The 27,912-nt window shown below is 39.7% G+C and overlaps 1 protein-coding gene across 2 annotated transcripts; it reads left to right on the forward strand.

Moving 5' to 3' along the window:
* Positions 1–19: 19 nt before the first annotated feature.
* EIF4E (eukaryotic translation initiation factor 4E) lies at positions 20–27,912 on the forward strand. Of its 2 annotated transcripts, none has more exons than XM_027706579.1 (7): positions 20–41; positions 16,634–16,743; positions 18,362–18,457; positions 20,441–20,504; positions 22,374–22,487; positions 25,037–25,176; positions 26,856–27,912. In XM_027706579.1, exons 1-7 carry the CDS (start codon positions 36–38, stop codon positions 26,968–26,970), a joined length of 645 nt encoding a protein of 214 aa, XP_027562380.1. In that variant the 5' UTR covers positions 20–35; the 3' UTR covers positions 26,971–27,912. The 2 variants fall into 2 exon arrangements, with proteins under 2 accessions (XP_027562380.1, XP_027562379.1); XM_027706578.1 differs by lacking the exon at positions 20–41 and adding an exon at positions 7,582–7,661.

Genomic DNA, 27,912 nt, shown 5'->3' on the forward strand with positions numbered 1-27,912 from the left:
TCTGGAGAAGAAAAGATTGAGAGCGGATCTCATTAATGCACGTAAGTATCTCAAAGGTGGGGGTGCCAAGAGGATGGCGCCAGACTCTTTTCGGTGGTGCCCTGCGGCACGACGAGGAGCAGTGGCCGTAAACTAAAGCACAAGAAGTTCCACCTCAACATGAGGAAGAACTTCTTTCCATTGAGGGTGGCAGAGCACTGGAACAGGCTGCCCAGGGAGGCCGTGGAGTCTCCCTCTCAGCAGACATTCAAAACCCACCTGGGTGAGTTCCCGTGTCACCTGCTCTAGGTAACCCTGCCTTGGCAGGAGTTTGGACTAGAGGATCTCCAGAGGTCCCTCCTAACCCTAAGAATTCTCTGATTCTGTGAAAAACTTGTGGTTTTCATCAGTGAGGTTATACCAGAAGTTTTTCAAGCATATCTTCTTTATTATGGCGTGTTGGTATGTAGGGCTGTCTCTATGGTTTATAACAATTCTTCCACTCTATTTTTAGCCCAGGTAAAACCATCACAAATTCAACATTCAGTAAGGCAGTAACTAAAATTAGAAAAATAAGCTGCAGAGTCACATTGGCATTGTCACAGGAAGGACACTGATTTTCTTCTTGGAAAGAGAAAGATTAGATACCAGTGATCTGTCATAAAAATAAGTCTGATTAATACACACATTACATTTCTCCTATTTATATGGGTTGGTTGTGAAAAAAGATATTACCTGTGCCTATGAAGCTGACTGTGCTTATGTTCTCTGAGTATTGTTGTCAAACCTAGTATCAATATAAAAAAGACCTTTAATATCATCAAGCCCAACTGTAAATGTAGCACCACCATCATGTTCACCACTAAAACATGTCCTCAAGTGCCATATCCACTTGGTTTTTTAACACTTCTAGGGATGGTGACTCCCTAGGCACCGTTTCAATGCTTTACAACCCTTTCCATGAAGAACTTTTTCCTGCTTCAATGTCATTGACTTCAGTGAAACTACACCAATCCTTTTTCTGATCTTAATACACAAAATATTCTCTTGATTTCCTGGAATCCAGATAAGTCCCCAGAAAGTGTGATTCAAAGTCCAAACTATAATCTCAGTATTTCCTGCAATTGTTTTATTCCCTGTGGTCTTCTGGCCCCATCTTTAACAAATAATAATAAAAAAAGCTCTTTATCTCCTAGGTTTAGATGTTAAGTGAAAAATTCTACTTTTCCAGAACAGAAAAGCATACGTCTTGCTCTTTTGTCAGAATAAGTGTATTCATATAAATATACTCGATACCTTATGACAGTGTTAATTGGCAAAAAGTGGAGAAGTAGCCCTGCTGACTACAGGACCACAGCAACAGATAAAGGATCTTACCCTGTTTTGCTGTGTGATAAGCGTTTTCACTAGCATGGTCAAATAACCGAAGGAATTTGATGCCATGCTATTACTGAAGTGTAGTTGCTACTTGTATTTCTGACATTTCTCACCTTCATTTCTCTAGTATTGATAATACTTGTGTCAGACTACCATTTGTAGAAGGAGTGAATTAGGAAATGTTTCTAGGATGCTTGCAAAATGTAAAGATTACAACTATTTTTTTCTTCACCACGTGAAAATAGCTGCATACTGACTCATGCAGTTCATGCCATGAGAGCATTTATGTCCAAATTCTGAAGACACGCAACCAGCTGCCAACCAACATCATCAAATATCTTTAAAGGGCACATTATTAAGTTCTTAGTTTAATCTTCTTAAAGCACAATGTTACTGAACTGGCAGAATCACTCTTAAATGACCCATGTTGCTAGCAGGTATTGTACTGTGAAAAATCAGTGCTCCTTTTCCAAGTAACCAACAAACAAAGCTATCAAGCAACGCAGGACAGGTACCTTTGTGCACTTTAGTTGCCTCTGTGCCATTTGGAGAAGCCTAAGGAGTTGCAGACATTGTTTACCTGGTTAAGCAGGGTTTGCAAGTACTTGGTGACACTGACGTGGTATAAAAAACCTGAAGCATACTGGTTGATCTAGTTCAATGTCTTCTGCTCAAATGTCATCACCTGCATCTCGATGAGATTTCAGTATAACCAATATTAATAATTTAGGATACTTTACTAACATTTATGAGCATCTAATTCACATTTAAATTAGTATCTGAGTATAACTTCACAATATATTCCTACTTTTGTCTTTCAGTATCCTTGCTGGGACAATGTCAGCATATGTTTGTGCTCATTTTGCAGTGGTCGACAATGATGCAGGTTAGGAAAAAAGAGGAATCCTGCTCTAACTAGTAGACAAGGTTCCTTCTGTTACTCAGTTTCATTTATTTGTTCTGTTTCTGCAAATTCAAAGCAAGCTGTTTCCCTGCTTCCTTAGAAAAGCTAAGGATGCCTATATTAATTAAACAGTTTAAAAATATATGTAATTTAAAGAACTGTGAGCACCGTAATTGAGGGATTAGCAAACTTGCATACTTGTCCTCCTCAGTCTTTGGAAAGAACACGGAGTGCAATTGCTGGTCAACCTAGAATAACAAACTCTGGCAGATTTGACCTAAGATTTGTTGTTGAGATAGTTTTTAAAACAGCCCTGTATCATCATTCCCATAGTAAAAATTATGTGGTTTCTGTGCTATTTCAATGCTTTTGTTTTCCAATTTGGCCTTGATTTTCTGATTTACTAAGTGAACCGACTAATACCTCCTGGAAGTCCATCCACTGACTCTTCCCATTATCTGGTGGCACACTCATTCTCACTGGGGAAGTTCACTGATCTTTGCTGTGACCTTCCCTGAGTAGAGCTCTTTTTTCTCTGTCAGGCTTTTCATGTCACTTTCTAGCTGCCTGTCCCCCTGTGTCACAGACAAACGCACAGAGAGGCGCATGAGTCAGAAATTTTATAGCCCATTCATGATACTTTATTTATGTCCATGCTGTCCTCCCAACTTCTCCAAAGTGATGCAAGGCTGGGAGTGCGTAAGGCAAGCAAACAAGGGCAGAAGGAGAGGTCAGCAATGTCTCATGGGTCAGATGGCTGCTGCAAAAAAGCCAGAGCAGCTGGCAGCTGAGACAGCTGCTGCTTAGGAAGAAAATGGCCACTGAATTTGACATTACTTAATTAAGAGAGTGCCTTAGTTCGGGTCCCCCCTTTGCTTCTCTACAGTGCAGTAGTGGGGGCTGGGCAATCCCACTTTCCCAGTGAAGCTCCTGGGTATCGTAGCTGTCTTCTGTTCAGGCTCATTGAAGACACAATTAAATGCCTCTTTGTTCATCGATAGCTGAAACAATGCAAAAATACCACCCAGGAGCCAGACCACATGCAAATGTGCACTGATGTGGCTTGGCACTTACTGAGATTCTCATACCAAATATAACAGTTACTAGGTTGTGTATGTCTCTATGGGCATGTGAAAAAAGAGAAACTGCAAAACCATCACAAACGCAAAGACAAATGTCTCAAAGATGGCCACAAAAATATATGTGGCATGATCTTAAAAAGTAAGACAGCCCTGTAGGAAACATTACCCAGAGCAAAAGACAAACCTGAGGTCAAAGCAAAACAGTCTTACTATGACCAGAGGGGGAAAAAAAAAGTCTTTGTAAACATCCTTTGTAAATGAACAGAGTTGCATTAAAGAAATACCTGTCTCCATTTTTCCTCTTTAAGGATTTCATGTTAAGTGCAATTCTGTAAGTTAAAAGGCATTGCAATATATTTTAAGCCCCTGCATCACTCTTTTTCCTTCCATTGGTGCAGATGCAAACTAAACTACTGAAAGGCTCACTCCAGCCACAGTCCAGGCTGTAGCAGGCTTACTTACAGCTAATTCCAAGCATGCTTTAGCTGTGGTGAAAAGGAAGATCCTGCACATTCTTTTGTTTTGTTCAAGTTGCACTGCCTCTTGCAGCATCTGTATTAATATAGCACATCAAAATTATCGCTGTGATTTAAGAATGGTTCTCTCTGCATTCAAGGACACTATTCTGGTATCCAAGAATCTTGGCATTTTCTAATATATGCATATGAAACCGGTTGTTTTATAATGGGACAAGATTCAAGGAAAACAAGCCACATCTTTTTAAACAAAATGGTGTTTTATAAAAAGCATTCCTATTTAACCAGTTGCAAGCTTTAAAGAGAGAAACTCCACTGCTTGTAATAGTTGAAAGAATCCATGAATGTGTCTTGAAGTGGTGAAAAATTTTATTCTTTACTATGGAAACACAATAAAAGTCATGGAGTGAAGTTCTGGTGCAATGAATTCAACAGGAATGTTACTGATACCAACAGGAATTTCACTCAATCTGTGTCATCAGAGTCAAGGCCATAAAAATAGACTTTCAAGTAGTAAAATACGATCAGTATTTTATTTCCACTTTAGATATCTTGGACAATACTGTGAGACATTAAAAATTCTTTTTATTTTCAGGTTTCAAAATCAAACTAAGATGATCAGATTTTTAATCACATAAATCGATGTGAGGGCCTGCTCCATTTCCACTCAAACCAGTGAGATACAGGCGTGCAGTTCAATTAGAGCTTGTACTTGCACACCTTTGACTTGGATGCCACACTTTGCAGAATGAAGCAGATGTTCCTAACAACTACTTAAATTCACACTGGAAATTGATAAATCCCTGAAGTGTGTGAGGATTCCTGAAGATGAGATATCCAGAATTTCTTTACTTCAGCCCCTTCTTTTTTTCCACTATAACTTCAAGGGGTGGGATTTTCTGGTTGTATTGATGATACCTCTTTGCCTTCTATCTTAAATTTCATTTTAGTTTGAAGACGATATCACTTGCAAGGCAGCCACATCACTTCTGAGCATCTTCTTTATTATGCGTGTTAGTGACTTGAAGAAAAGATTATAGTAGCTCATAATCCTCTCATTGGTACTATAAGTTGTTGGATAACTTCTGATGTCATCTCTAGAGGCTTTGTGCCTCCATAACTCAAGAAATCAAAGAAAAACATACCAAATCACAACACATGCTTACTTCCTATTTGCATGGCAATAAGGTAGGCCATGTTCTGAACTCAGCGGTACTATATTGATCTACCTAATTAAACACTGTTAATAAGCATAGCTGTCTTATAAGGGACTTCATGCTGTTAGCCCTGTGTTGCACAAGAAACATGAAATAGCCAAATGCTATATGGCATTCATTGATTTGGTTGTTATCACTCATTTATAGTTCTTCTCAGTAAAATGACATTCAGAGCTATAAAATTTAGGTCTGGGCACTTGGTGCATTGAGAATATAAATGGAAAGTTAAACACAGAAGAAGATGAAGAAAAAATTATCTGGGTGGATTCTGGATGGATTATCTTTATTTATGTTAAGACACTTAAAGGCAGGATTAAAACAGGCAGTCAAAGAATGTGCGTGGCTGCCAAACAAGTAAATGGAATATCAGATCCATCTGGCATTCCTCATCCTGGGAAATAAATAGGAAGTCCTATTAATTACTCTATTCACATTGAAGAGCCTATAAAGAATTAGCAGAAACCAAATTTTATAAAATGGGTTAAATGGACAGTATGTCACTGGACAAAAAAAAAAAGCTGCTGTATGTCTTGGTGTACTTTCTGAATGTACAAATATAATAGATTATGTTCTTATTTTGCCATCATAACATGATTTAACATTATACAGTTTAGGGAGAAATATTTTCTTTCTCAATTTCTGTTTTATTGCTGGGATAAAGATATGTCCTAGTTCTTTTACTTTGAAAACTGTTATGGTATTTATTATTATAAAAGGTTAAGAACTTAAATATATTTTTGTTGTGTTTTTCTTTAGAGATGTGAGGTGGCAGATAAAATATTACTTTATTGAACCCTCTGCCTTTGTCAAACAAAAATCAAATCATAACACTGAAATGAATTCCATGGCTGGGATTACCTGGCTTAATAGGCTGCCCAGGGGAGTGGTGGAATCACCAGAAAGCATATGGATGTGGTGCCTATGGATATGGTTTAGGAGTGGGCTCGGTGGTGCTGTGTTAACTGTTGGACTTGATCTTAGAGGTCTTTTCCAACGTAAACCATTATGTGATTTTACCTCTGCCAACATATGGCTTCCCACCGAGTTGGGGAAGTGAGGGGAAGAGATGGGAAGGCTGCATCAATGGGCTGAGATCAATGGAATGCGGTCCAACAAGGCCAAGCGCTCTTGGGTCACAACCACACCACGCAGCGCTGCAGGCTGGGGGCAGAGTGTCTGGAAAGCAGCCCAGTGGAAAAGGACCTGGAGGTGCTGGTCAACAGCAGCAGTGTGCCCAGGTGGCTGAGAAGGCCAATGGCATCCTGGCTTGGATCAGGAATAGTGTGGCCAGCAGGACCTCTGTAGTCAGCACTGGTGAGGCTGCACCTCAAGTCCTATGTCCAGTTCTGGATCTCTCACTACAAGAAGGACATTGAGGTGCTGGAGCGAGTCCAGAGAAGGGCAATGAAGCTGGTGAAGGGTCCGGAGGGTAAGTCCTATGATGAGTGGCTGTGGGAGCTGGGATTGTTTAGCCTGGAGAAAAGGAGGCTCAGGGCAGGCCTTATTGCTCTCTACAACAACTTGAGATTGTAGCCAGGTGGGGATCAGTCTCTTCTTCCAGGCAATAAGAGACAGGACAAGAGAACATTGCCTCAAGCTACACCAGGGGTTGTTCTAGTTGGACATCAGGAGGAATCTCTTCACAGAAAGGGTGATTAGACATTGGAACGGGCTACCCAGGGAGGCAGTGGAGTCATCATCCTGGAGGTGTTTTAAGAAAAGACTGGATGTGCCACTTGGTGCCATGGCCTAGGTGACAGGGTGGTGTTTAGTCACAGGTTGAACTTGATGATCTCAGAGGTCTTTTCCAACCTAATTGATTCTGTGATTCTGGGAAGTGCCTCTCACTTTTCCCTTATCCTACAAACTCCTGTTTCCCCATGTGTGGAAGGCATACCACCTCCTGCCTTCATTCATTGCGGTCTCGTACTTCCCTGCCAGAAGTGTGAGCGCGCTCAGACACGGGCAGTCTCGCTCCTTGGATGCGATGGCATTCCCGACACCACAATGCAGGTACCTCCTGTCCATCAGGTTCGGGAAGAAGCGGAATTTCATGTTTGCTACCTTTTTCTGCCTGGTGAGCCAAGGTCACCGGCCGTGTCCCCGGAGTGACAAGTCAATCAAGTGTGGAATCGGCAAAAGATCAAATTCAATGAAACAAACAAAGCGCGTGACCCGAAACACCGTGCCCGTCTGCGGTGAGTGAAGTTCTACTATGCCGGTAGCTTTTCCCTGGGGAGCACCGGGCAGCTAAAACCACTTCTGACGAGCCACCCCCTCCTGCACGGACAATCCCAACGTGCCCGTTCCCGGTGCGGCCGGGGGACTCCCGAGCGCCCCGGCGGCTCCTCCGCTCCCCGAGGGCGGGCGGTGCCGCCACCGCCGCCAGGGGGCGCCACCCCCCGGCCGCCCGCCCCTTCCTGCCCGGGCGGGAGCGGGAGGGCTTCCCGGCGTCCCCCGCGCCGGAGGACTACACCTCCCGGCGGGCACCGCGCCCCAAACGGCCGCCGGCTCCACGTGACCTCCGGACGGCCAATCGTGTGCGGTCCGCGGCCTTTACCCGCCCCCGCCCCGCCTCGCGGCGCGTCGGCGATCCGAGCGCTGTAAGATGGCGGCGGTGGAGCCGGTGAGTGCCGCGCTGCCTTCTCCCGCCCGTCTCCCCCTCGTCTTTCTCTCGCCGCATCCTCCTCTTTCTTCTTCTTCTTCTCCTCCTCCTCCTTCTCCAGCCGCCGCGCCACCGGCCGCGGCGGGCGCCTGGCGGAGCAGGCGGGTGACCGGAGAGGCCGGCGAGGAGCGCACGCTCGCTGGGGCGGGGGAGGGGGCCGCGGGGCCGTGGCCGTGGCTGTGCCGGCACCGCCGCCCTGGTGCGGGAGGCGCGGCTGCGGCTCCGGGAGGGCCCGGCGGGAGCGGGTCGGGCGGCCCGGCGGCGCCTATTGTGTGTCGGCCCGGCGGCCGCCCGGCTCGGCCGGCGCATGTGGCGCGGTGGGGGTGGCCATGTTGGTTCCCGCCGCCGCGGCCGGCCGGGAACCGCGGGGCGGCTCCTGCCAGAGCGGGAAGGGCCGGGTGCGCGGCACTCACAGGGCCCGAGGGGCCTCGCGGGGAGGGGGCGAGCGGTCGGTCAGTCCCGGACGCGCTTCTGGGGCAGCCGGAGCGACAGCGTGGCTGCTGAGACTGTAGACGGAATTGCCCTTTTCAGGCTGTGTCATCGTTCTGGATCAAAATTATATTTTTATTCAAGTTTTTATATATATATATACACACCTTTCATGATAATTAAGTAATTCCTTCTTTTTCCAGGTGTTAAATTGTGGTCATGGTACTATGCTCTGTCTTATAAATGTTGCCCCCAGCCTGTGCTTCCATAATGAGCTGAAGCATCTGGAAGTGATCCAAGTACAGTTGTTATTCTAATCCCACATGATTGTGTATCATGAGGAGTAGACAGCAGAAAGCCGGGTGTTAGGGTTTCAAGAAAACACAGCTAGGGAAGGCTGGTCTCTTGCTGCTGCATTTACAAGCTGTGGTTAAATAGCCAGTCTGCTCTTTGGAGATGCTTTGTAACATTTAGGCAAAAACCACTTCAGTTTGAAAATCACTGGGTTTAAATAAAGATTAAATCTTACCTTTCTGTGTAAGGGACATTGGTCCTTCTCCTGATGATTTTCGTCTGTGAACAAAAGAAAAAATTTCTACCTACAAGGAAGAGATTTAAGTTGGTCAGCATTTATAAATTCCTTGGCAGCAATTCTGAACAGGAAGAATGTCAGTTATTAATACAGGAAGACAGACCACCAGCAAAACCATTCCCATGTTCTCCAGCCACAGTGTTACACTTGTTTTGCCATCCAAAGGCCAGTCTTTCTGAGCTGTAGCCCATGTATCTGAAGATGAGAGCTTACTGTCAGTGCAATGCTCTGTTATGGCTGTGGAACTTGGCAGGAATTGTGATAAATAATTTTTAATATTCATAGCCTCTAGAAATTGAAATTACTCTAAAGGCCTGGCTGTGTGGGGCTGTCTGCACCATGCTGCTGGCACAAGTCTGTCTTTGCACCATTTTCTCCATTGTTTATACATCAGTGTTAAGCTGGACATGGAGGTAGATCGGGCCCCTAATTTAGCCAAAAGCAAACAATTGATCTTACCACACTATTTCCTAGCAGGATTGATTTGCCAGATCCAGCTCACCATGAGCAGTCATGCTGAGCCAGTAGAAGTGGAAGATGGGGCAACACAACTGTTCGAGTAATGCAGTTGTTCAGTGTTCTGCTGTAGCTGAAGTATGTTTGACTTTGGGAGTCAGATATCGGCTGTGCTTGCTTATTTTCAAATTGAAATAAAGTTTTTGTTTATTGTCCTCTTAGGTGGCTCGCTTCTCCTCCCTAAGCTTAAAGTTAGACTTGTGTAGTGACCGAGGTCAGAAGATGTGCAATGTCACAGAAATGGTGTGTGTTTTCCACTCGAACAATTTAAGTGCATATGTGGTTAGGATTACCTCTTGATCATAGGGAAGCCTTTCTGTTCCTGACCTTCAAAATCTGGACATGGGTTTCTAGAGATGTCATCTGTGATGCTTTCCTGGTGTGAAAATGTGTTTTTTGGGAAATGCAAAATATGACTGAGTGTGGGTTTCGTTGTTTTTTTTTTTTAAAGTAGGCTCCTACTAAAATCCTTGCTTCTTACTTCCATGCTTTCAAATTGTTTAGAGGCTTGAAAAATGCTTCAGACTCTTCGCAAATATGAAAACTTGAGTTTAAAGTTCTGTAGAGAGTCGCATGGAAGCTGCTAAGAAAAAGATGATTATTCCAAATAAATACAGACCTACTGCACAGGGGTTTACTTCTCCACTGCAGGGAAGACTTTACCCTTTGCAACAATGACAGGTTAAAACTCATTTTTTTCTCGTGCGAACCAGATTTTTTCTCTTAAGAAAGAGAAAGGTTAATTTGTGAGAATATGCAGGAGTGTGTCCTGTTCAAGTGTTCTCATTGTAGCCTTTGAGGATTAAATGTGATCAGATAATGCTGTGCAAAAGTCTACAAAGTCAACGACAAAACCAGTAGTAATGCTTTAGTAAATAGTAGTTTGCCAAAGGTGACTTTAAATTGTAGCTGTCTGTAACTTTTAGGTGTGTATAAATCTGATCGCTCATCATTCAAATTGGAAATGGGTGTCATGGTTCTTTTATTATATTTTTGCTTAATGGCAGTTATTGTTGTAAGTGCAATTCTTGGGAATTTAACTCTGCACTTTAGAATACAAGGGTGAAATTTCAATTACCTAGAAGTTGAAAAAATGCTTGTTTAAGCAGCTAATTATCAGTAGGTGGGACTCAAAACTTATTTTAAATGAAACTATTATCTTAAGGGCTTATGTAGTGGTGTAAGGCCTTGAAATTCTGGAAAGTTCAAAATAGCTCCTAAAATTCAAGGTAGGCTGAAAGGTATTTCTTTTGTTATTTGCAGAGAGATAGCATGTAAGTTGAGTGTTCAGCTTTAGACTTGCTCTTTTGCTGGGTGTTTCTGCTGTAATAGTCAGTGACCTGCTGTGGTTGAAGTCAGTACAGCATTGAGCTGCAGCATTGTTAACACAGTTGCTTGCTCATTGCATTTTTCTGAAAGGATACAGGGTAGATGTATCTGTCATGCTGTTTAATAATTGAGAATATCTGTCATAAGCTTTTATAAATTACATTTCTATCTGAATACAAAACTTTCTCTAAGAGGAGGAGTATGTTGGACAACTTAAATCTTTTGAGATAAATATTTTTTAAAAGCAGTTTTTAAAAATTACATTTCACACAGCATATAAAATACCAAGCTTCTTTCAAGTTAATGCATAAAAATAGCATATGAGATGGATCTGTGTTTCATTTACCAGTACTACCTGCAGGTGTGGAGGTACATGGGAAACTCTGAGAAAATGTGCCCCTTTTGGCAGCTCTGTAAAGTAAAGGTTAGTTTGAATTTTGAGGGGATAGAGGGGAGAATCAAATAAGGGATTTGGTAGAGCCGGCATTGAGGAAGAAAAGTGCAGACTTTAAAAGTGAATTAATGCGACTTTCTCCTTAACTAAATTTTTCTTTCACTTTTGAAATATTCTAAAGTCAGGGCTAAACTTGAGTTTAGAAACTGTTTTTAGCTTACAGCAGTCCTCATTTCTTGAAGGTTGAAAGCCTCTTGCTCTATAAAATGTTCACATAATGAAGGTAGCAAGTGTGTGATCTACAGATTTAAGTGTACTGTGTAATATAAATGTCTTGTTAGCTGCCTGAAAGCGGCAGCTTGATTCTATATAATGGATGCAAGGCAGAAAAATTTTAACTGTTTAAAAGTCCTTTTTTTTTTTTTTCCTAAATGCACAGAGCAGTTGTTTAAATGAATGATCTTTTAAACAGTAGTCTGTCTGTCTCGAGCTCAGTGCTGTTTATCAAAGTAGCTTGTGTGTATTGCATCCTTTACAAGCATCAGGCATACCGGTAGTGTGTCCAGCACTTTTTGTTTGAAGACTGACTTCTTGACCATTGACATTATATGTTATTTTAAATTCTTTTCTGAAGATTGAATATATTCTAATTTTTCGTCTGATAGAAAATTCTATGCTTGGTCATACCAGTGACTCAGTATACTCATGGAAATTTGGAGTGGTTTTATGTAGAGGTGTATGGGGAGATTAGAGGTTTTTTGTCCTTTGAGTCATCTGAACTGTTCTCCTCAGCGTTTTGGGAAATTTTTGTTTCCTTGTCAGAGTGCCTTAGAACTAACAAAATGTTAGATGTGGAAAGTCATCCTATGGATAGCTTTTGTGTTCCAATAGCAAAGGCAGCAGCAGAGTGCTGACTGGTGTGAGGGGTGTTAGCACAAGGGCAGCTTGCTTGGGCAGCTACAGAATCACAAAGATATTGAAGTGTTTTGATATTCCTCGTAACTTGTTTGATAATGCTAGTCGGGAGGTTGTGAGTTAAATGGATACGTTCAAGTGTATGTAACCCATTTTTCAGAAGTCAAAAGGGCTATAAATATCCTTTGTATCTTTTAAAGCTGAGGTGATGATTAGTATAAAACCTCTGACTTTTTTCCTTAAGCCTTTTGTTCCTGACCTCGTGTACACGTGTTGCACTTCAGTTGTAATTTGAGAGGATGTCACTCAGTTAAAATCAGGTTCTAACTTTTGTGTTCTTCCTAAAAATCTGTGGTGTCCTAAATGATGCTATGTGCAGTTAGGATAGTTGCTCTCTATTAGGCCTTGTTATGTCACATCTAGGAATCTTTTCTTTGTCCTGGTGTCTGGAAGTCTACTTTACGCTGTTAAATTGGTAACAGGTGCCTATTAGTACCTGTTTTCCAGTTGCTCTTACGCTACCTGTGGTTTTTACTGCTGTATGCTCATTCCTCAGAGTTGCGTATCAGATTGTCACTTGGTTTATTTTCTTACAGAACACGATACTGGCTGGTTGGGTGGGCTTTAATCCTTTTTGTTCTGTCCAGAATATTTTTAAATAAATAGCTCTTGATTTTGGGTCTTGTGAGTTGTTATCCCAACTGTAGCATAGCAGCAGTTACATGCTAGAAGCAGAATAACCAGGAGACAGTTGACATGTTTTTCCCTATACATCAGATAATTGGAACATACAGGTTTCTCAGTCTGTTGTAAACCCTAAATGAGAAGGTGAAAACTCTGGAATGTGACTTATTTTGGTTTAGTGCAAGAAACCTTTGGAAGCCTCTTCCACTAATTAATTCTCTTAGCCTTCACCAAGAGTGCATAATAGTGCCGGGTTACATCCTTTCAGGCAATACATGTTGCACTCCCTCAACTGGTCTTGCTGAACAACTTCCGTAGACAATTCATGACACAAACGTGGTCTGGACAGCATCTGAAAACCCTTGGTAAAACCCAGTCAAGCTTGTTGTTCTCTTCAATAGACAAACCTGATGAAGCAGTTTTTACTGTAAATGCTATTTGTTTCCTGTCCTGGTGACATGCACACCTTCCTTTGATATGTTGCTCATTATGTGCTGTGGAGAAAGAGTAAATAGCACCAATTAAATCTGCAAGTGTCAGAATCCAAGTAACGTGCAGATACAGTCATTAAATGCTGAGTAGGCAGATGTTTCATGGACTTTTGCAAGCTGACTCCTACATCAAAACCATGTGGGTAGTGAATAAATGTCACTTTTAATTATGTACCGTCCTGTGTATGAGAAGTGGGATTGGCCATATGAAGCCTTCCAGCTTGTCTGGTAATACTACCCTATTTTATGACATACATTTTAAAAGCAGCAAACCAAATGGTTACTTAGTTTAGTTCTAGATGCAAAGTCAATTTTAGGTTAAAGAATGCATTAGTTGTGAGCAATAGTCAAGTATTAAGAAGGATTTTAAATTTAGTAGTCCAGAAACTACTGGTGGAGTCAATCTGACTTCAGGTTAATAGTGTTGCAATTTTAGTGTGAATTGGTAAAATGTGGACAGTGTAACATTAATTCATGTAGTATTTATAGAATAGAATTCTAGATAATTTCCTATAGAATTTCTTGGATACCAGGAATAGACTTTGAATGACAATTAGTGAACTTACATACTTCCTATTTGACTAATAATGAAAAGTGCTTTCATTTACAAACACTTCAGTTTCATAGTCAGAAGAGTGAGATAAATGTAGGATGAAAAAATAGGAGCTGATAATGATTAACCAACCAAAAATTAAAATGTTTCTTTTTGTTTTCCTTGATGGTTGTGGGAAATATAAGGAAGTGAAAACCACCTGCTTTAGGCTTCTGGCCGAGACCAGCCAGAAAACTGTTTTGTGATAAAAAGCTCTACTTCCAGCTTTACACCTGGCACATAGAGCTGTACCTGTCCTTGATGGGGCAGCCTGGTGTTTAAAAAAAAAAGTTTATTCTGACTGGGTTAGTTTTTGAGGGGAGTGGCACAGTCCTGAGTCAAGGTCATAGTTAGCTAGGCCTTGGAGGTGAGCTGTCACATTCTGTTTTTGGACAGGAGCTTGAACTAGTGGTTAGTCCGAGTTTCATTAATGCTTTGTAGCTTTCGAAATATCTAAAGGAGCTTGTTATTGTTGTGGCTTAACTAAAATGTGCTGAGTCAGATGTCTTTCATTTGTAATTGTGCAGAGGGGGACTGTTGGTGTACTAGGCAGGTATGGAGGCTCATTGATTTTGTTTGTTTTTGTTTTTTTTTTTAACTGGATGTGGTACCTCAATCCTTTTGGATGTTGTCTTGTATTGGAAGTTATGAAACAGCATAGCTCTGCATGTGCTCCATGGCTTTGTATTGATTGTTCCAGTTTTTATAGTTATGACTCTTCTGGAAGAGTGACAGGTAGACTTTGGTGTTAGTTCTTTGTATGTTGAAAACTAGTTGCTGAGCAAACAGGAATGAGATTCTCAACTGAAATTATTTTTGGAAGATAGACTCACTCTTGCTGAATGCAGACTATTTATAAAAATATTAGTGTAACAGCCCTTGTAAATGAGTTGTAAATATTAGATATCACAACTGCAGAGTATTGTGAATGAAAGCAAGCTTTAGCACAAAACCTAGTGCTATTCCAAAATATCAACAAGATTTTTCTTGTATGGTCACTGTATTTGCACATGTAATTTTTCTGAATCTTCTAGTTAGAAGTCCTTAAAGGGGCAACAAATTTTACTTGTCTGTACTTGGCTTTTTGTAATTCAACACAGATGATAAATTGAAGGAGGAAATATTGAAGTGCCTCCTTGATGTATTCTACAGCTGGTTGTGTGTAGTTAAAGATGTATGTTTGATACCATCAAGTTAAACATGAATGGAGGTAACACTAGAAATTTTATTCTAGGTAGAATTTGAAGAACATAGTAAGTTTTTTGAAGATCTGTTTAGCTTTCTGTAGTATTACACTGGAGGAGATTAAGACAGATTGTTCAACACTGTTTTTCCATGGGTTTGTTAGTGATGATCCCTTTGGATAATCTTCAGAAAGCATTTAGTTTTATTAGGAGGCAGGAATTTGCCCCTTGTACTGTGTAAATCAAAGCACTGGCCTAGTGCTCCTGTTAGGCCTTCACACTTCAGTCTCTTTGCTGTGGACAGGGGTGCATGTGAAAGTATTTGAAATGTGATGTAAATCAGCTTTTGAACTGAGGTGTTTTTCTAGGTGAGCTGTTAAACTAAAGCATACTTGATTATTTTCAACCATAAAGGAGTAACTTCTGTGATGTAAAACATATCATGGTTAATAATGCTAAATATATTGATAATGAAAAGAAAATCCCTGTTAAGCCAGATCTTTAGGTGTTATCAGAAGAGCTTGCCAGCTGGGTCTGTGAAGATTGAACAGTGTTATCACTTCCAATCCATTCCACTTTTTTCAGCAGCTTTGGTGTGATGATGAACTGAGTTATGTGGAAGCCTGGAGTAAACTGTTCCATTAATTAAATGACTTACCATTACTTAATCCACCCCTATGTTAATTTGTTCTCCTAAGACCACAAAGTTTAAATTACTTCTTAAATACTACTTTTGCATTGCCGCATTTAGAAATGTCTGGAGTCTTTGAGTCTGTTGTAGTTAGCTTTTGTTTGCATTACTGAAGTGGTTTTTCTTTCCTGGGGTCAGCTGTATAGGCATTTTTGTGTTAGCTGTAGGGAATGAGCTATAGTCCTCATTCCATGTTTCTGTGATTTTTCTAGCATGGATTGCCAGATTAGGGAGAGACAGTGGTAACTGGCAGGGACACTTGGCCTCACAATAAACCTTTGTATTCCCTGATTTGAAGGAACGGCATTAGAATTTCAAACCTGACACAGTGGCTTCTCAAACTGAATGATGAGCCTGAGGGAGTTTGCATGCAAAGAGAATATATTTTACTATTTTGTGTTTAAGTATCTTTAACATTTCTATCACTGTTTCTAGACAATTGAAAAAATAACACTTGGAATCAGTCTAATCTGTGTTACATCAGTAATTACATTTATTTCAGTTTGAAATTTGAGAATCTATGCATGTTTAAATTCTGCTGTTTGGTTGGTGATGATGTTGCAAATACAAAAATAACTACTAACTGGCTTGGCTTCTATCTGCTTGCAATAGTGGATTTCAGACTTCAGAAAAGCAAGTCTGTCTTCTACTTGTATTAGATTTTTCTAAATAACAGGGACTGTACACCTGTTTCCAATAATGCTTTGTCAGAAACTAATTAAAAATAATTTTCCTTAAATTATTACACTCTAAATTTATTTTAGATGTGCGTATTCTAGATAACATAGTATATTGTATATTTCTGAAGTAACTCTCAAAACTGTTTCAAAATGACACAAGTATGTTAAGTGAACCATTCTGGAAACAGATGACATAGGAAGCAAATCACTGAACAGCAAAATGTGAATTCCTGCAGTTAGTATTTATTGTAGGGCCTATTCAGATGTTGAAGAATAAAGGGATACAAATTGTGCTTCCATGATGTGAGTTAGGCCCTCTAATCAAAATTAATTGTAGGAACTCTTGGCTTCAGCCTTCTTAAAGTGACTTCAAAGAACAAAATCACTTCAATAAAAATTGAGAAGGAATGTATTAATAACTCCTTTCTTCAAACAGGAAACCACTCCCAACCCCCCTCAACCTGCAGAAGAGGAGAAAACCGAGCCAGCACCTAGCCAGGAGGTTGCCAGCCCTGAACAGTATATTAAACATCCACTACAAAACAGGTAAATAGTACAGAAGCATGATTGTAGTTTTGATAAAGACAGAAAAATGCCTGTGGCTTTGCAGTTCTTATTTACCTTGCATTTTCTAGCAGTATTTTGAGAGTTCTTGGGGAGTTTTTTTGAGGATTTTTGCAATGAGGTTGCAGATTAAATAGAATCTGATCCAGTTATTAATATTCAGAGTCTTTTCAGATAGTGCAGTTACAGAAGCTGAAAGTCTTTGCAAATTTTCAAAATGCAGCCAGGTACTTGGAAAGAGCATGGCTTTGCTTTTAGTTGGAGATGAGCAGAGCTTTTCTTGCTTTTGTCTGGTGTGTTTTAATAGGCTGACACTGAGCTGAAGTTGCTGTCCAGCAGAACTGGAAAGCCTTGCCTTATACTTGGGTAAATTAAGGTGCCAGTGGTAAAAACTTGTAGTTAAACTTACAGTTAAAAGTTAGCGAAAAATCCAAGTCTTCCTACAACTTCAAAGACACCAGCTAGGAAGTAATTTTCTCCAAGTCAGCTGAAGAGTTAATGTGGGATGCTCAGTACATTGTGTTAGTAGGTAGGCGTTTCTCCAAAGTGAACCTTTTGCCAAGTGACACCTTACTATTTTTTTAAGTTTTGAGTAAGTGTGGAAAACCATGCTACCCTGTAGTGCTATGCTGCATGTATCTCATTTTCCTTGTTGTCTTTCAGCTTCCATCCTTCCACTATTTCCTTAAAACACCTTGAATAAATTGGTGCTGACACTCCTTTACAAGTGGTAGTGAGGCTATTACTGGAAAGGAGTAAACTTGTAAAACAAGGTTTCGAAGTCAGGAAGGGTCAGTTGATTGATCAATAGATTGATATCTGGTAACTTAAAGTTCTTCGCTGTGAGAAGATAAATCTACTCTAGTGCAAACCTGAGTGATTTCAACACTACTGAAACGATCGGAGTGAAAGATAAACCTGTTTGATTAAATGCCTCATTGGGTATTCTGTTCCGGCTTTTTCAATGATGCATTTTAGATCCAGAAAGAGAATCTTTATGTGAAAGGTTCAATTTATAATGTGTTGAGATTTGTACTCAGTAGAGATGATTTTTTTCATTTAGTCTTGTCTTTATATATGCTGATTTTAGAACTTGAAACAATGAACTTGTGGGGGTTTAAGAATGTTGCTGTTAGTAAGCTTAAGGCAGCTTCCCTTTTAAAATATATGCTTTCTTTTATGTGCATGTATAGCTTTAGAGTGATATAACTAGCTTATGTAACCTTCACAAGGAAACTACACGACAGGGAGCTGTGCTGCTGGTTTTAATAGTTGTTGTGACCATAATCAGTTATTTGTGGTAGGGGACTGCAGTTTAGTAGTGGCTGCAAGGAGAAATGGAACGTATGAAGTTTGGAGTCTTAGTAAAGTTCCAAAAATATTTAAAATGTTTACCCTAAAGGGATTGATCAAGTCTCCCATGATTCTTGTGATGGGAACACAAATATTGTTATCTGTAAAGTATTTGAGAACTGAATTTATCATGTAGCTTATTGATGAAAACTGACCTCTGTGCTGGTTAATATCTTCAGGTTTGCAATTAGTTTGGATACAACAATACTGATTATTATATTTTTTTATACACTTTATTTTCCTTTAGATGGGCACTCTGGTTTTTTAAAAATGACAAGAGCAAAACTTGGCAAGCAAATCTTCGTCTTATCTCAAAGTTTGATACTGTTGAAGACTTTTGGGCGTAAGTAAAAATTTTTCAATCTGCGTGGTAATTCTGGGATTTGTTGGCAAAGCTTACGTCAAAGTCAAAAAACCCGTTAAGTACTCCATTAACCGCAAATGTTTGAGTGTAATCTGAAATATTTGCAAAATTGAAGGTGAAGTCTATGCCTTGTGGTAGAATGTCACCTTTGAAGAGAATGTGAATGGAAAAGTTGTTCATGGTTTCAGTGCACGTTGTCTTGCTGTAACACTGCAACACTGCTTATATTCATATGTACATGACACATGTAGAAAATCTTATTTGTGCAGTAGCTATCTCATAGAAGCATGGACTTGTAAATTCTGATGACCAACTGATTGTCACTTCCTTGGCCCTACATTTTCCCCCTTGATTAAATTCTCAGGCTGCTGTCTCACTGCACATGTTCAAGGGTACCTGAATCTTGAGCATAGTACTTGAGATTCATGCAGATTAATGGAGTTCCTGAAAGAAGTGTGTTAGAGGTTACTGAAGAAATGACCTTCATTCTAATTTGAAGGTCTGTGAAAGAACTTAGGCTTCCAAAGCCTTTGAAGGTAGGCCCGTACTTTCCAAACAGTGGCTTCAGTCAGATGGGTGGTTGGCTTGAAAGATTTTGCCTGCCATAATGATGAAAATGTAGAGAAAATGCAAGTGGCATGAAATTGAGGGTGGAAAAAAAGCACTATTGCTTTCTTAGTGTTTCATGCTACATTGAGTGGTAGGGTTTTTAAAGTTTTTGTTGCATGTTTTTTTTGGATGTGATCAGCAAGGAAGAGACATGGTGTCTTAGCAGAATAAGATGACTAATTAGCACCAATAGGGAAGAAAAATGCTTCTACATTTTCAGGAGCTTCATCAGTGCAGTTGTCACAGGGAGGGGAATGAGATTCTGGGCTTGTAACCAGCTTTCCCATTCCTACTCTGGGGGTGATTAATGGTTGAGTGAACCGTAGTTTGCAGACTTGTGGTATGTGATGTGAGCTTTAAACAGATTTAGCTGCCCTATTAAAGTTGGTTAAGGGTAAATTTTTGAGCTTCTATAACCAAGATTGTTTGGGTAATGAAAAGAAGTGCTTAATGGAGATGTCTGCAGTGAGGGTATAAAATCAGTCAGAAGCAACTGAGAAGTTACACCTCCTTTGTGCTTGGAGTGAGGAATAGGTGTGTTCTTCTGGGAAGAAAATGTTATGGTCAAGATACACATTTACCAGCTTGCTTCTTTAAAGTTTAATGGCATTGTAAATTCCTGTGCCTGATTTCTCATTGTTAGAACATCACACTAATTAATTTCCTTTTTGGTGCTGAACTGTGCCTGAATGTTAGTCTTGGGCTACAGATTGCTGTAATATGTGCAGGCAGAAGGGAACAAAAGTAATCTGTCTCTTTGCTAGAGGAGGAGACAGTATGTACTCCTTTGAATGGTTTTCTCTGAATTGCACAGTTGTAAATTTAATTCTGAATATAAATTTTGTTTTGTTGTCAATCATCTGTTCTTGCCTTTTGAGTCCTTAATTCAAACTATCAAGCCTAGAACATTTAAACCTAGAGTGCTGTATTAAATACAAAGTTATTTCTCTTTAAAAACATTATCTGCAGTGAGATTAGCTTTAGAAATATAAACAATTATTCCATTTATGTATACGTCCAGAATACACATTTATGCAGGACTTGTTGCCATGAAAGCTCAGTGAATTACGTTCCTAATAACTTTGTTAGAATTAGGTTTAGAAGAGGCATTGGTATAGGAACCCCACAAGTGTTCATAAACTGGCTTCCATTCTGCTGCTTTAAGACCAGAACATCTTAAAGCAGATGCTTTTATACTGTTGAAAAATACTTAAAAAGTAGGGTTGCTTTTGAAATAACTTAATTGCTCTTTAATTTTTGGGTCTTGTTTGGTCATATGTCTTAGATTCTTTAAGAATTTTGTACTGTAAAATGATGCTTAGTTTTTAATCCTGCTTTTTTTCCCTCCAATAGTTTATACAACCATATCCAGCTCTCTAGTAATTTAATGCCTGGCTGTGACTACTCGCTCTTTAAGGTATGCTTGCTAACCTTTTTTTTTTTTTTTTTCAGTTATGGATGTTTATGGATGGTTTCCTGACAAAGCAAGATACTGTCCACATATTTCACTTAAAACATTTAGAAACATGGTTGGGAGTATTCTAAAGGTGTTAATTTTTTTAGAAAGTCCCAATTATGTACTGTCTGAAAATCAGGCTGTCACGAACTTCTGAAAATGCAAGTACTTGCTTTAACACTCATCACAGACAGTACGTTTTAATCTGTTACTGTTTGTCTCCATTCTACATTTGAGATTTGTGCAAATAATTGTGTAAATTTTTATAATATGAAAGGTTTTCCAGCTCTGGCACTTGATGTGAGATGAGTTAAAACGTCTATGGGAGGCAGCAATGTTTTCCAGCGTTCTTTATGGATTCTACTAGCCAAGTGGACAACGCTCCTATTAATTTTCATGCTCCCAATTAAGTACTGTATTACTTGTGTATGAAATAGAAAATTGTGCTCAACACAGACATGTAAAGCGTGCTGAGGAAGTGCCCAAACTGGTGAATAGAAAATGCTTATGGGAAAGGGTACATGAAATCGTGCCTCAACTGGAGTGGAAATCTGAATTGGAGCTCTAAATTAAATCCTTACCTCTTGGAAGTGCTTCTAACATTCTTCCTTTCTGGATTCAAATATCTAAATAGTCCCTGAAGTACTGGTGCCTGGTTCCTCCTTTGCTCATAAAGCCCAGCAGTGGGCTGGGACTCCTCAGCAAACTGTACATCGTTTGTAAACCCCAGCAGCTTTAGATAGTGAAGAAGTGCTGATGCTTGGGTTTGGGAAGGTAATGATATTCTAAGTGACTGAAATAACTTACTAGAATTTTTAGAAGCTGTAGACCCTTCAGAATGTAGGATATCTATGGATCATACTCATATTTTTCGCGTAAATTTTAAATTTGTGTTTTAAGTACATGTATCTATCCTGTGTTTGCTTATTATCAAGCAGTAAAAACTTAAATATATAACTGAAACAGGTATAAATTGGCAACTGTTGCAGGCTCATGAGCCATCTCTTACTCCTGTCCTTCAGTTGTGACCTCTTAAGAGTGCCTCTTAAAGGTGATGAAGTAGTTTAAGATCTGCAGCTGCCAGTGAGGGTGTTATATTTAAAGTGAGCTGACACCACTCCACATCCTGCATGTTGAACACTTTTTGTTTTCAGCCTAAGTTCTGTAGTGCACTTCTCTTAATGGACAGTTCTTAACCAAATTCCTTTGTCTAGACAATTACTTACTTTTTGAATGACCTTCTGAAGTGCAGCATAGCTGGTGGATCAGCACATCCAGAGTCATTTAATTCAGGGCAGGGCCATTGGTAAAATGTGAATCAGAACTTGCTTTGAAATGATGTGTTGATTTTTTGGTCCTGACAATGAAAACCCTTATTCTCACCTTGTGTGTGAAGAAAGTCAGTGAGATAGACTGCCAAAGGTGTCTGTTTCAGTGAAATAATCTGTATGCATAAGCAAAGCACTTGGCTGACATTGCACTGAGTCCAAGACATAAAATAAGGACTCCAGATAAAATTAGCAGCTACATTCTAGTTTCGTGCAGGGCAAAGCGGGTGGTTGACTTTGCCTGTTGCCTCAGGTTTTTTTAATGTAATGTGTAGCTAAGACTTGCCTGGGCTGTGATTCTTCTGTAGAAATAAAGATTAATTAGAGTAAGTGTACTTGTTGAGCTGTTTTGGAACTTTGGTATTGTTGTGAGACAGTGGTTAATGATCTTAAACTATAAATTTTTTTCTTAACTTACTATTTCAACTGTCATTGGCCTTTTGGTTATTCTATAGGAAAAATACAGACTGAGTCCAATGTAACCTCTGGCCGTTTTTTGCAGGATGGGATTGAACCCATGTGGGAAGATGAAAAGAACAAGCGAGGAGGACGATGGCTAATTACACTAAACAAACAGCAGAGACGAAGTGACCTTGATCGCTTCTGGCTAGAGACAGTAAGCACTATGGCCTGACTAGTTGCAGCTGAGGAGTCTTGTGTTTGCATTAAAATATTTTTAACTGGTTTGATCTTTGTGTGCCACACTAATCTTCTAAACTTCTTGTCAGCAGTGTGTCCTGTAAGTTTTGATTGACAGGCTGTATTTGAAACATGATTTTTCAATAGTGGTCCTTAATGTGGTTGTATTCTGTTCAATACTTTGTTGTAACAGGCAGAGAGATCTCTGCAGGGCAAATTAATCTTTTCCTGTGGAATGTACAGAGCAGCTGTTGAGCTACTGTGAAAATACTGTGTTGTCTTGAGTGTAACTTGCAGATTCAACTACTTTAAATATAAAAATTTGTTTTACAAATACTTCTGGAAAAATGAATAGTTCTCAGGTTTTGGCCTTGCTGAAACAAGGGACTTTGATTTATTTTTTTCTTCCTGTATTTATCTTAACACCAGGGTAGGCAAGTAATAGCATGTTCATCCTGTATGTACACTATAAATACATTTTCTATTGCTGTTCTCTCTTAGGAATAGATTTAACTGAATGGTAAATATATTTCTAGAGATTATGTGGGTTGCATTAAATGTGTTGTAGAAAAGGATATGACTGTATTGTCTAGGAACTGACTCGGAAGAGCCTAAAACAGTCTAGTGTGATCTAGATTTAGGATCATGGACTGTAGACAGGACAACAACAGCAGTCTCAGCAAATCTCTGATCTTTTTTCCTTGCTTGTGTGAGAGGCAAGAAGTATTGTGTCCCTTCAAAAGGGAGAAATGGCCTTCAGAATGAAAGCAGAGGTATCAAAAACACCTGAACTTTCAGGATCTTTCTAGTCACTGTAGTTGTGATTTGAAGAGAGGATTGGGAGCATTACACTACTAGGCTGTGTGACTGCACATGAGTAAATTAACATCTTACGGTGTGCATTTGGCCTACACACATGTATGAGTCCTGATTCCTGCCAGCCATTACATGTGGCTTGGAAACATGTAGGTAGTCTGTGTAGACTTAGGGTTAGAGGGCTCTGATTTTTGTTTAGCAGCAAGCAATGGCACAGAGCCTAAATACCTGGGTGACTGATATGTGCTCTAAAGCAACCCTGTCACTTCTAATTCCAGTAATTATACGTAACCAATTTTCTCCAATAAAAACCAAAGCCTTTATAACTCCCATTTGGAACAATTTTTTTTTTTTTGTAATACAATGATCTTAACTGTAAATTAAACTTGAGAAGACTTTTTTCCCCTATTGTGCAGCATTCATGAGGAGTGTACCTGGCTAGTGTTTATTGAGCATAGTAGTCATCTTTGCTTGTGTGTGTACTTAGGCTGTTGATCAATATTTTGAATGTTTGTGTGTAGTTTAATCTTAGCCATTTATGGCTTGCATTACTCATCGAGTGTGTGCAGCCTGCAGTTGGGTGTAACATTTAAAGCACAAGTAGTTATACCTGATTTATTCATTAGCACACTTTGTCCTTTTTGTATTTCCTTGATGAAGCCAACCCTTGTAGGTCTCATGGGTACTGGAAGACCTGCTTTGTTGAAAAATGTCAAATGTGTTGAATTTCCAAATGTTATAAGTGATTCTGGAAAACTGATATAATAGCACTGTACTTGATGTGCTGTGCAAGTACATTAAACAAGCATTCATTTGGAGATTAGTACTTCAGTGTGTAGAAGGATTTTTAATTCAGCATGGGCTAGATGAATCTATCTCAAAGACAAGAAACTATAAGTTTTGATTATCTGTATTGCTTGTTTTATAGGTTGCAAGTTGAAGATTTTAAATGTCACTTCCACAATTAGCATATTGCATGGGGATGTGACCCCCCTCAGTATGATGTTCCTGAAGTAAAATACTTCTGCCAGTTCCAAGCTTCACCATTAGAAACCTGTTGGGAAGAATCTTGTGTTACTTGTACACTTGTATTGGTGCACTTGCATTGCACACTGTTCAGGAGCACTGATGCCCACTGTAGAGTTTGTGGAAACACTGAAGCTTCCTGACTGTGTTGCTGGAAGTAGCACTTCGTTGAATAGCACTTCTCATCTGACTGCAGTCTGATTTACCTCTGCATTGATAGACTTCAGCATTGAAGTTAAATCTTACATGGCTGATATTATGCAAATAGTTCTTCACAGGTTTTTCCTAGGTAATGGATGGAAACAAAATTTCAGATTTGTCTACCTATGTTAAATGTACTGTAGAAAGAACACATTCCTTTAATTCTTACCTTGTTTTGGACTGGGAGGATGAGGAGGGAGGCAGCATGGTGTAAATGATCAGTTGTGTCAGAACTTGTAGCTGGTGGGACAGGAGGAGGAATGGAAAATTCAGCATCAGCGGAAGATGTCCTACTACACCTGAGTTGATGTTCACTTGTAACATTTGGAACTTCAAGAAGATACTGCAATAAACAGAAAATGATTGCTATATGGCAGGTGACTGTAAGCAGTAAAGTGTAGCATTCCTCAGTCCTTGTTGTGTACACTGAGTGTTTGCCTATGGAGCAGGATTCTGACTCTGAATTACTGTTTTGTTTTCTAGCTGCTGTGCCTTATTGGGGAGTCGTTTGATGACTACAGTGATGATGTATGTGGTGCTGTTGTTAATGTTAGAACTAAGGGTGATAAAATAGCAATATGGACAACCGAATGTGAAAACAGGGATGCAGTTACACATATAGGGTAAGTAACATGATTGGTGTCTTGAATATATGAAGTGTAACCATTCATTTAAAGCCAGCTAACTCGATAGAGAATGTGCTTCGGGAAAATGTAGCCTGTGCAGAGCTGTATCCTAAGTTTAGGTAATTCTGTGCCAAATCTGTGGTATGGTGTAGTTTTTTGTATGGGCATGTGCTAGTAACTACTTTGTACTGCTGCACTGCCTTCATTGTAGATTAGAAATGATGAAGAATTGAACACAAATCTTGGCAGAAGTTCTCATTTGTTGTGCTTAATACCTGTAGATAATGTGGGTTCTGTTGCAGCGTACCAGTTTGTAAAGGTGGGAAGTAAGTAACAGTAGAGCAAGGTAAGTTGTGTTGATCATCAGCTGTCATATTGTCATGACTCCAGACAGGAGTGGCCATTAGTGTCTTGTACCTCACTCACTCTATGCTACGGAACAGTGTGTGTGTCTAAGGGAGTGTGGTAGTTTGGTCTAGGCCTTCCTTGGTGACCAGTTTGTAACCAAGGAAGTGCCCAGATTTACCCGGTATTCCCTACGATTTTTACGTAAGCCGGAGTATAAGAAGAAGGGAGGAGACGCCTTCGCTCTCTTTCCTTCCGGAGGCTTTGGTGGTGCAGGTTTCCCTGCTGTTGAGTCTGTCGGGTTGGACAGTGAGGCCTGGTAAGGCCTTGTCGACCTTGGGAGGCGGAGGCTGCCGGCAGTCGCTCCAGCGTGACTCTCCATTGTCCCAAGGAGAGTAGTAAGATATTCTTTGCTAATTCTTTTTAGTTGATAGACCTTGGGCTACTGATAGGGATATATATATATTTTGTTTTGGTTTTTGTTCTTCCCTTCCTCTTTCCCTTTGCCTTTTCCCTGTGAAATTGTATATATATTTCAATTGTATATAAGTGTAAATATATTTATATATATTGCTTTGTCTCTCTCTCGTTTTCGGTTCTTTTGGTTTTTTTTTTTCCCCCTCTTCTCCCTTGATTGGGGGTGGCGGGGGGGACTTCTTGTGGTAAGGTTTGGAGACTTGGCAGAGAGCCAGCTCCAAACCATATCAGGGAGGTACTGCTGCTTCCTTCTCTTAAGACATAAGGTTCAAGCTGATCTTTCTTTAAGCTGCTGTTGATTTCTTGAAGCTTCTGTTGAGTACCTGATCATGGCCAGTACCATGGGGGGTACCATGTCAGTAGTTAAAGCAAAGACAGCCACTCTCTGCAATGGAGGTGTGATTGTTGATTAAGGCTGACTGTTCCAGGGAATTGCTGTTTTGTTTGGCTCAGGTGACTTTATCATCTCAGTACTTCTGGAATCCTGGACCATGATTTATGCATGGCTATTTTGTTTCTGTATGTGGGAATACAGCTTGCTGACAATAATGATACTCATATGAATGCAGTAGAATCCTTGCATTCTACATTTATGTAAGCCTGTTAATTTTTTGCAAGGGGTTATCCTATTATATATTGTAAGTCATTTTACAAAACTGTAAGTGGATTTTAGATGCAATTAGCTAGAAGAATCATATTTCAGGTCCTTTATTCACGTCTGAGAAATTGTTTCTAAGTAGGCAACTCTTTTTGATGGTGTCAGCATACATTAAAAGCAGTTGTCCTGATACTAATTCCTTCCTAAGGACTTTGCTTAAACTGTTGTTCTTTTTTTTTTTTTTTTTTTCCTCCAGGAGGGTATACAAGGAAAGATTAGGACTTCCTCCAAAGATAGTGATTGGTTATCAGTCCCATGCAGACACAGCTACTAAGAGCGGCTCCACCACTAAAAATAGGTTTGTTGTTTAAGACGACACCTTCTGAGTATTCTTTCATAGGAGACTGCGTCAAGCAATCGAGATTGGGAGCTGAACCAAAGCCTCTTCAAAAGCAGAGTGGACTACATTTAAATTTGATTTCCATCTAAATGTTGCTAAGATTTGTGAGAAGTCTCATTCGCCTTTGTCTTGTACTTCTGTGTTCAATTTTTCTATTTTGGCCGAAGTAACCATTACCAATCAGAATTTTAGTACACTTCACCCCCCAAATCCATAAATGTGTTTCTGGCCCACTCTGTATTAGCTTGGTAGAAACATTACTATTACAAAAAAATTATTTGTTTATCCACAGTATTCAGAAAAGAAGTTGCATTTCTGTACCTGCAGGAAATTACTCTGTTCTACATTTGCATTGTATGCAGTAACATTTTGCTGGTTTGGAAAAGAGTATGGTGCATACAGTTTTCTAGCAATTTCTTTATACAGCATCATCTTTGCTGTAACCTATGCTGATGGCTGCTAGATTAATTTATTTGTTTTCCCTATTTGATAACATTAGTGATATTTTGATTTCAGTTGTTTTTGCTCATGTAACATTTGGTGAAGAATCTGGGAATATGACAAAGGTGGAATAAACATTAATTTTGTGCATTCTTTGGTAATTTTTTTGGTTTTTTGTAACATCAAAGCTTTGCTACAAACATGCATTTCAGTCAAATCAGTGATCTGTTTGTGTGATTTCCTAAACATAAATGTGGATTTTTTTTTTTAAATGTAACACCGTAATTTACATTCCTTACTAGAAATAGTATGTCTGTTTTTGTATCTTATGCTGTATTTTAACACTTTGTATTACTTAGGTTATTTTGCTTTGGTTAAAATGGCTCAAGTAGAAAAGCGGTCCCATTCATATTAAGACAGTGTACAAAACTGTAAATAAAATGTGTACAGTGAATTGTCTTTTAGACAACTA

This window comes from Neopelma chrysocephalum, unplaced genomic scaffold (assembly GCF_003984885.1).
Source record: "Neopelma chrysocephalum unplaced genomic scaffold, ASM398488v2 Primary Assembly neopelma1_382, whole genome shotgun sequence".
NCBI lineage: Eukaryota > Metazoa > Chordata > Aves > Passeriformes > Pipridae > Neopelma > Neopelma chrysocephalum.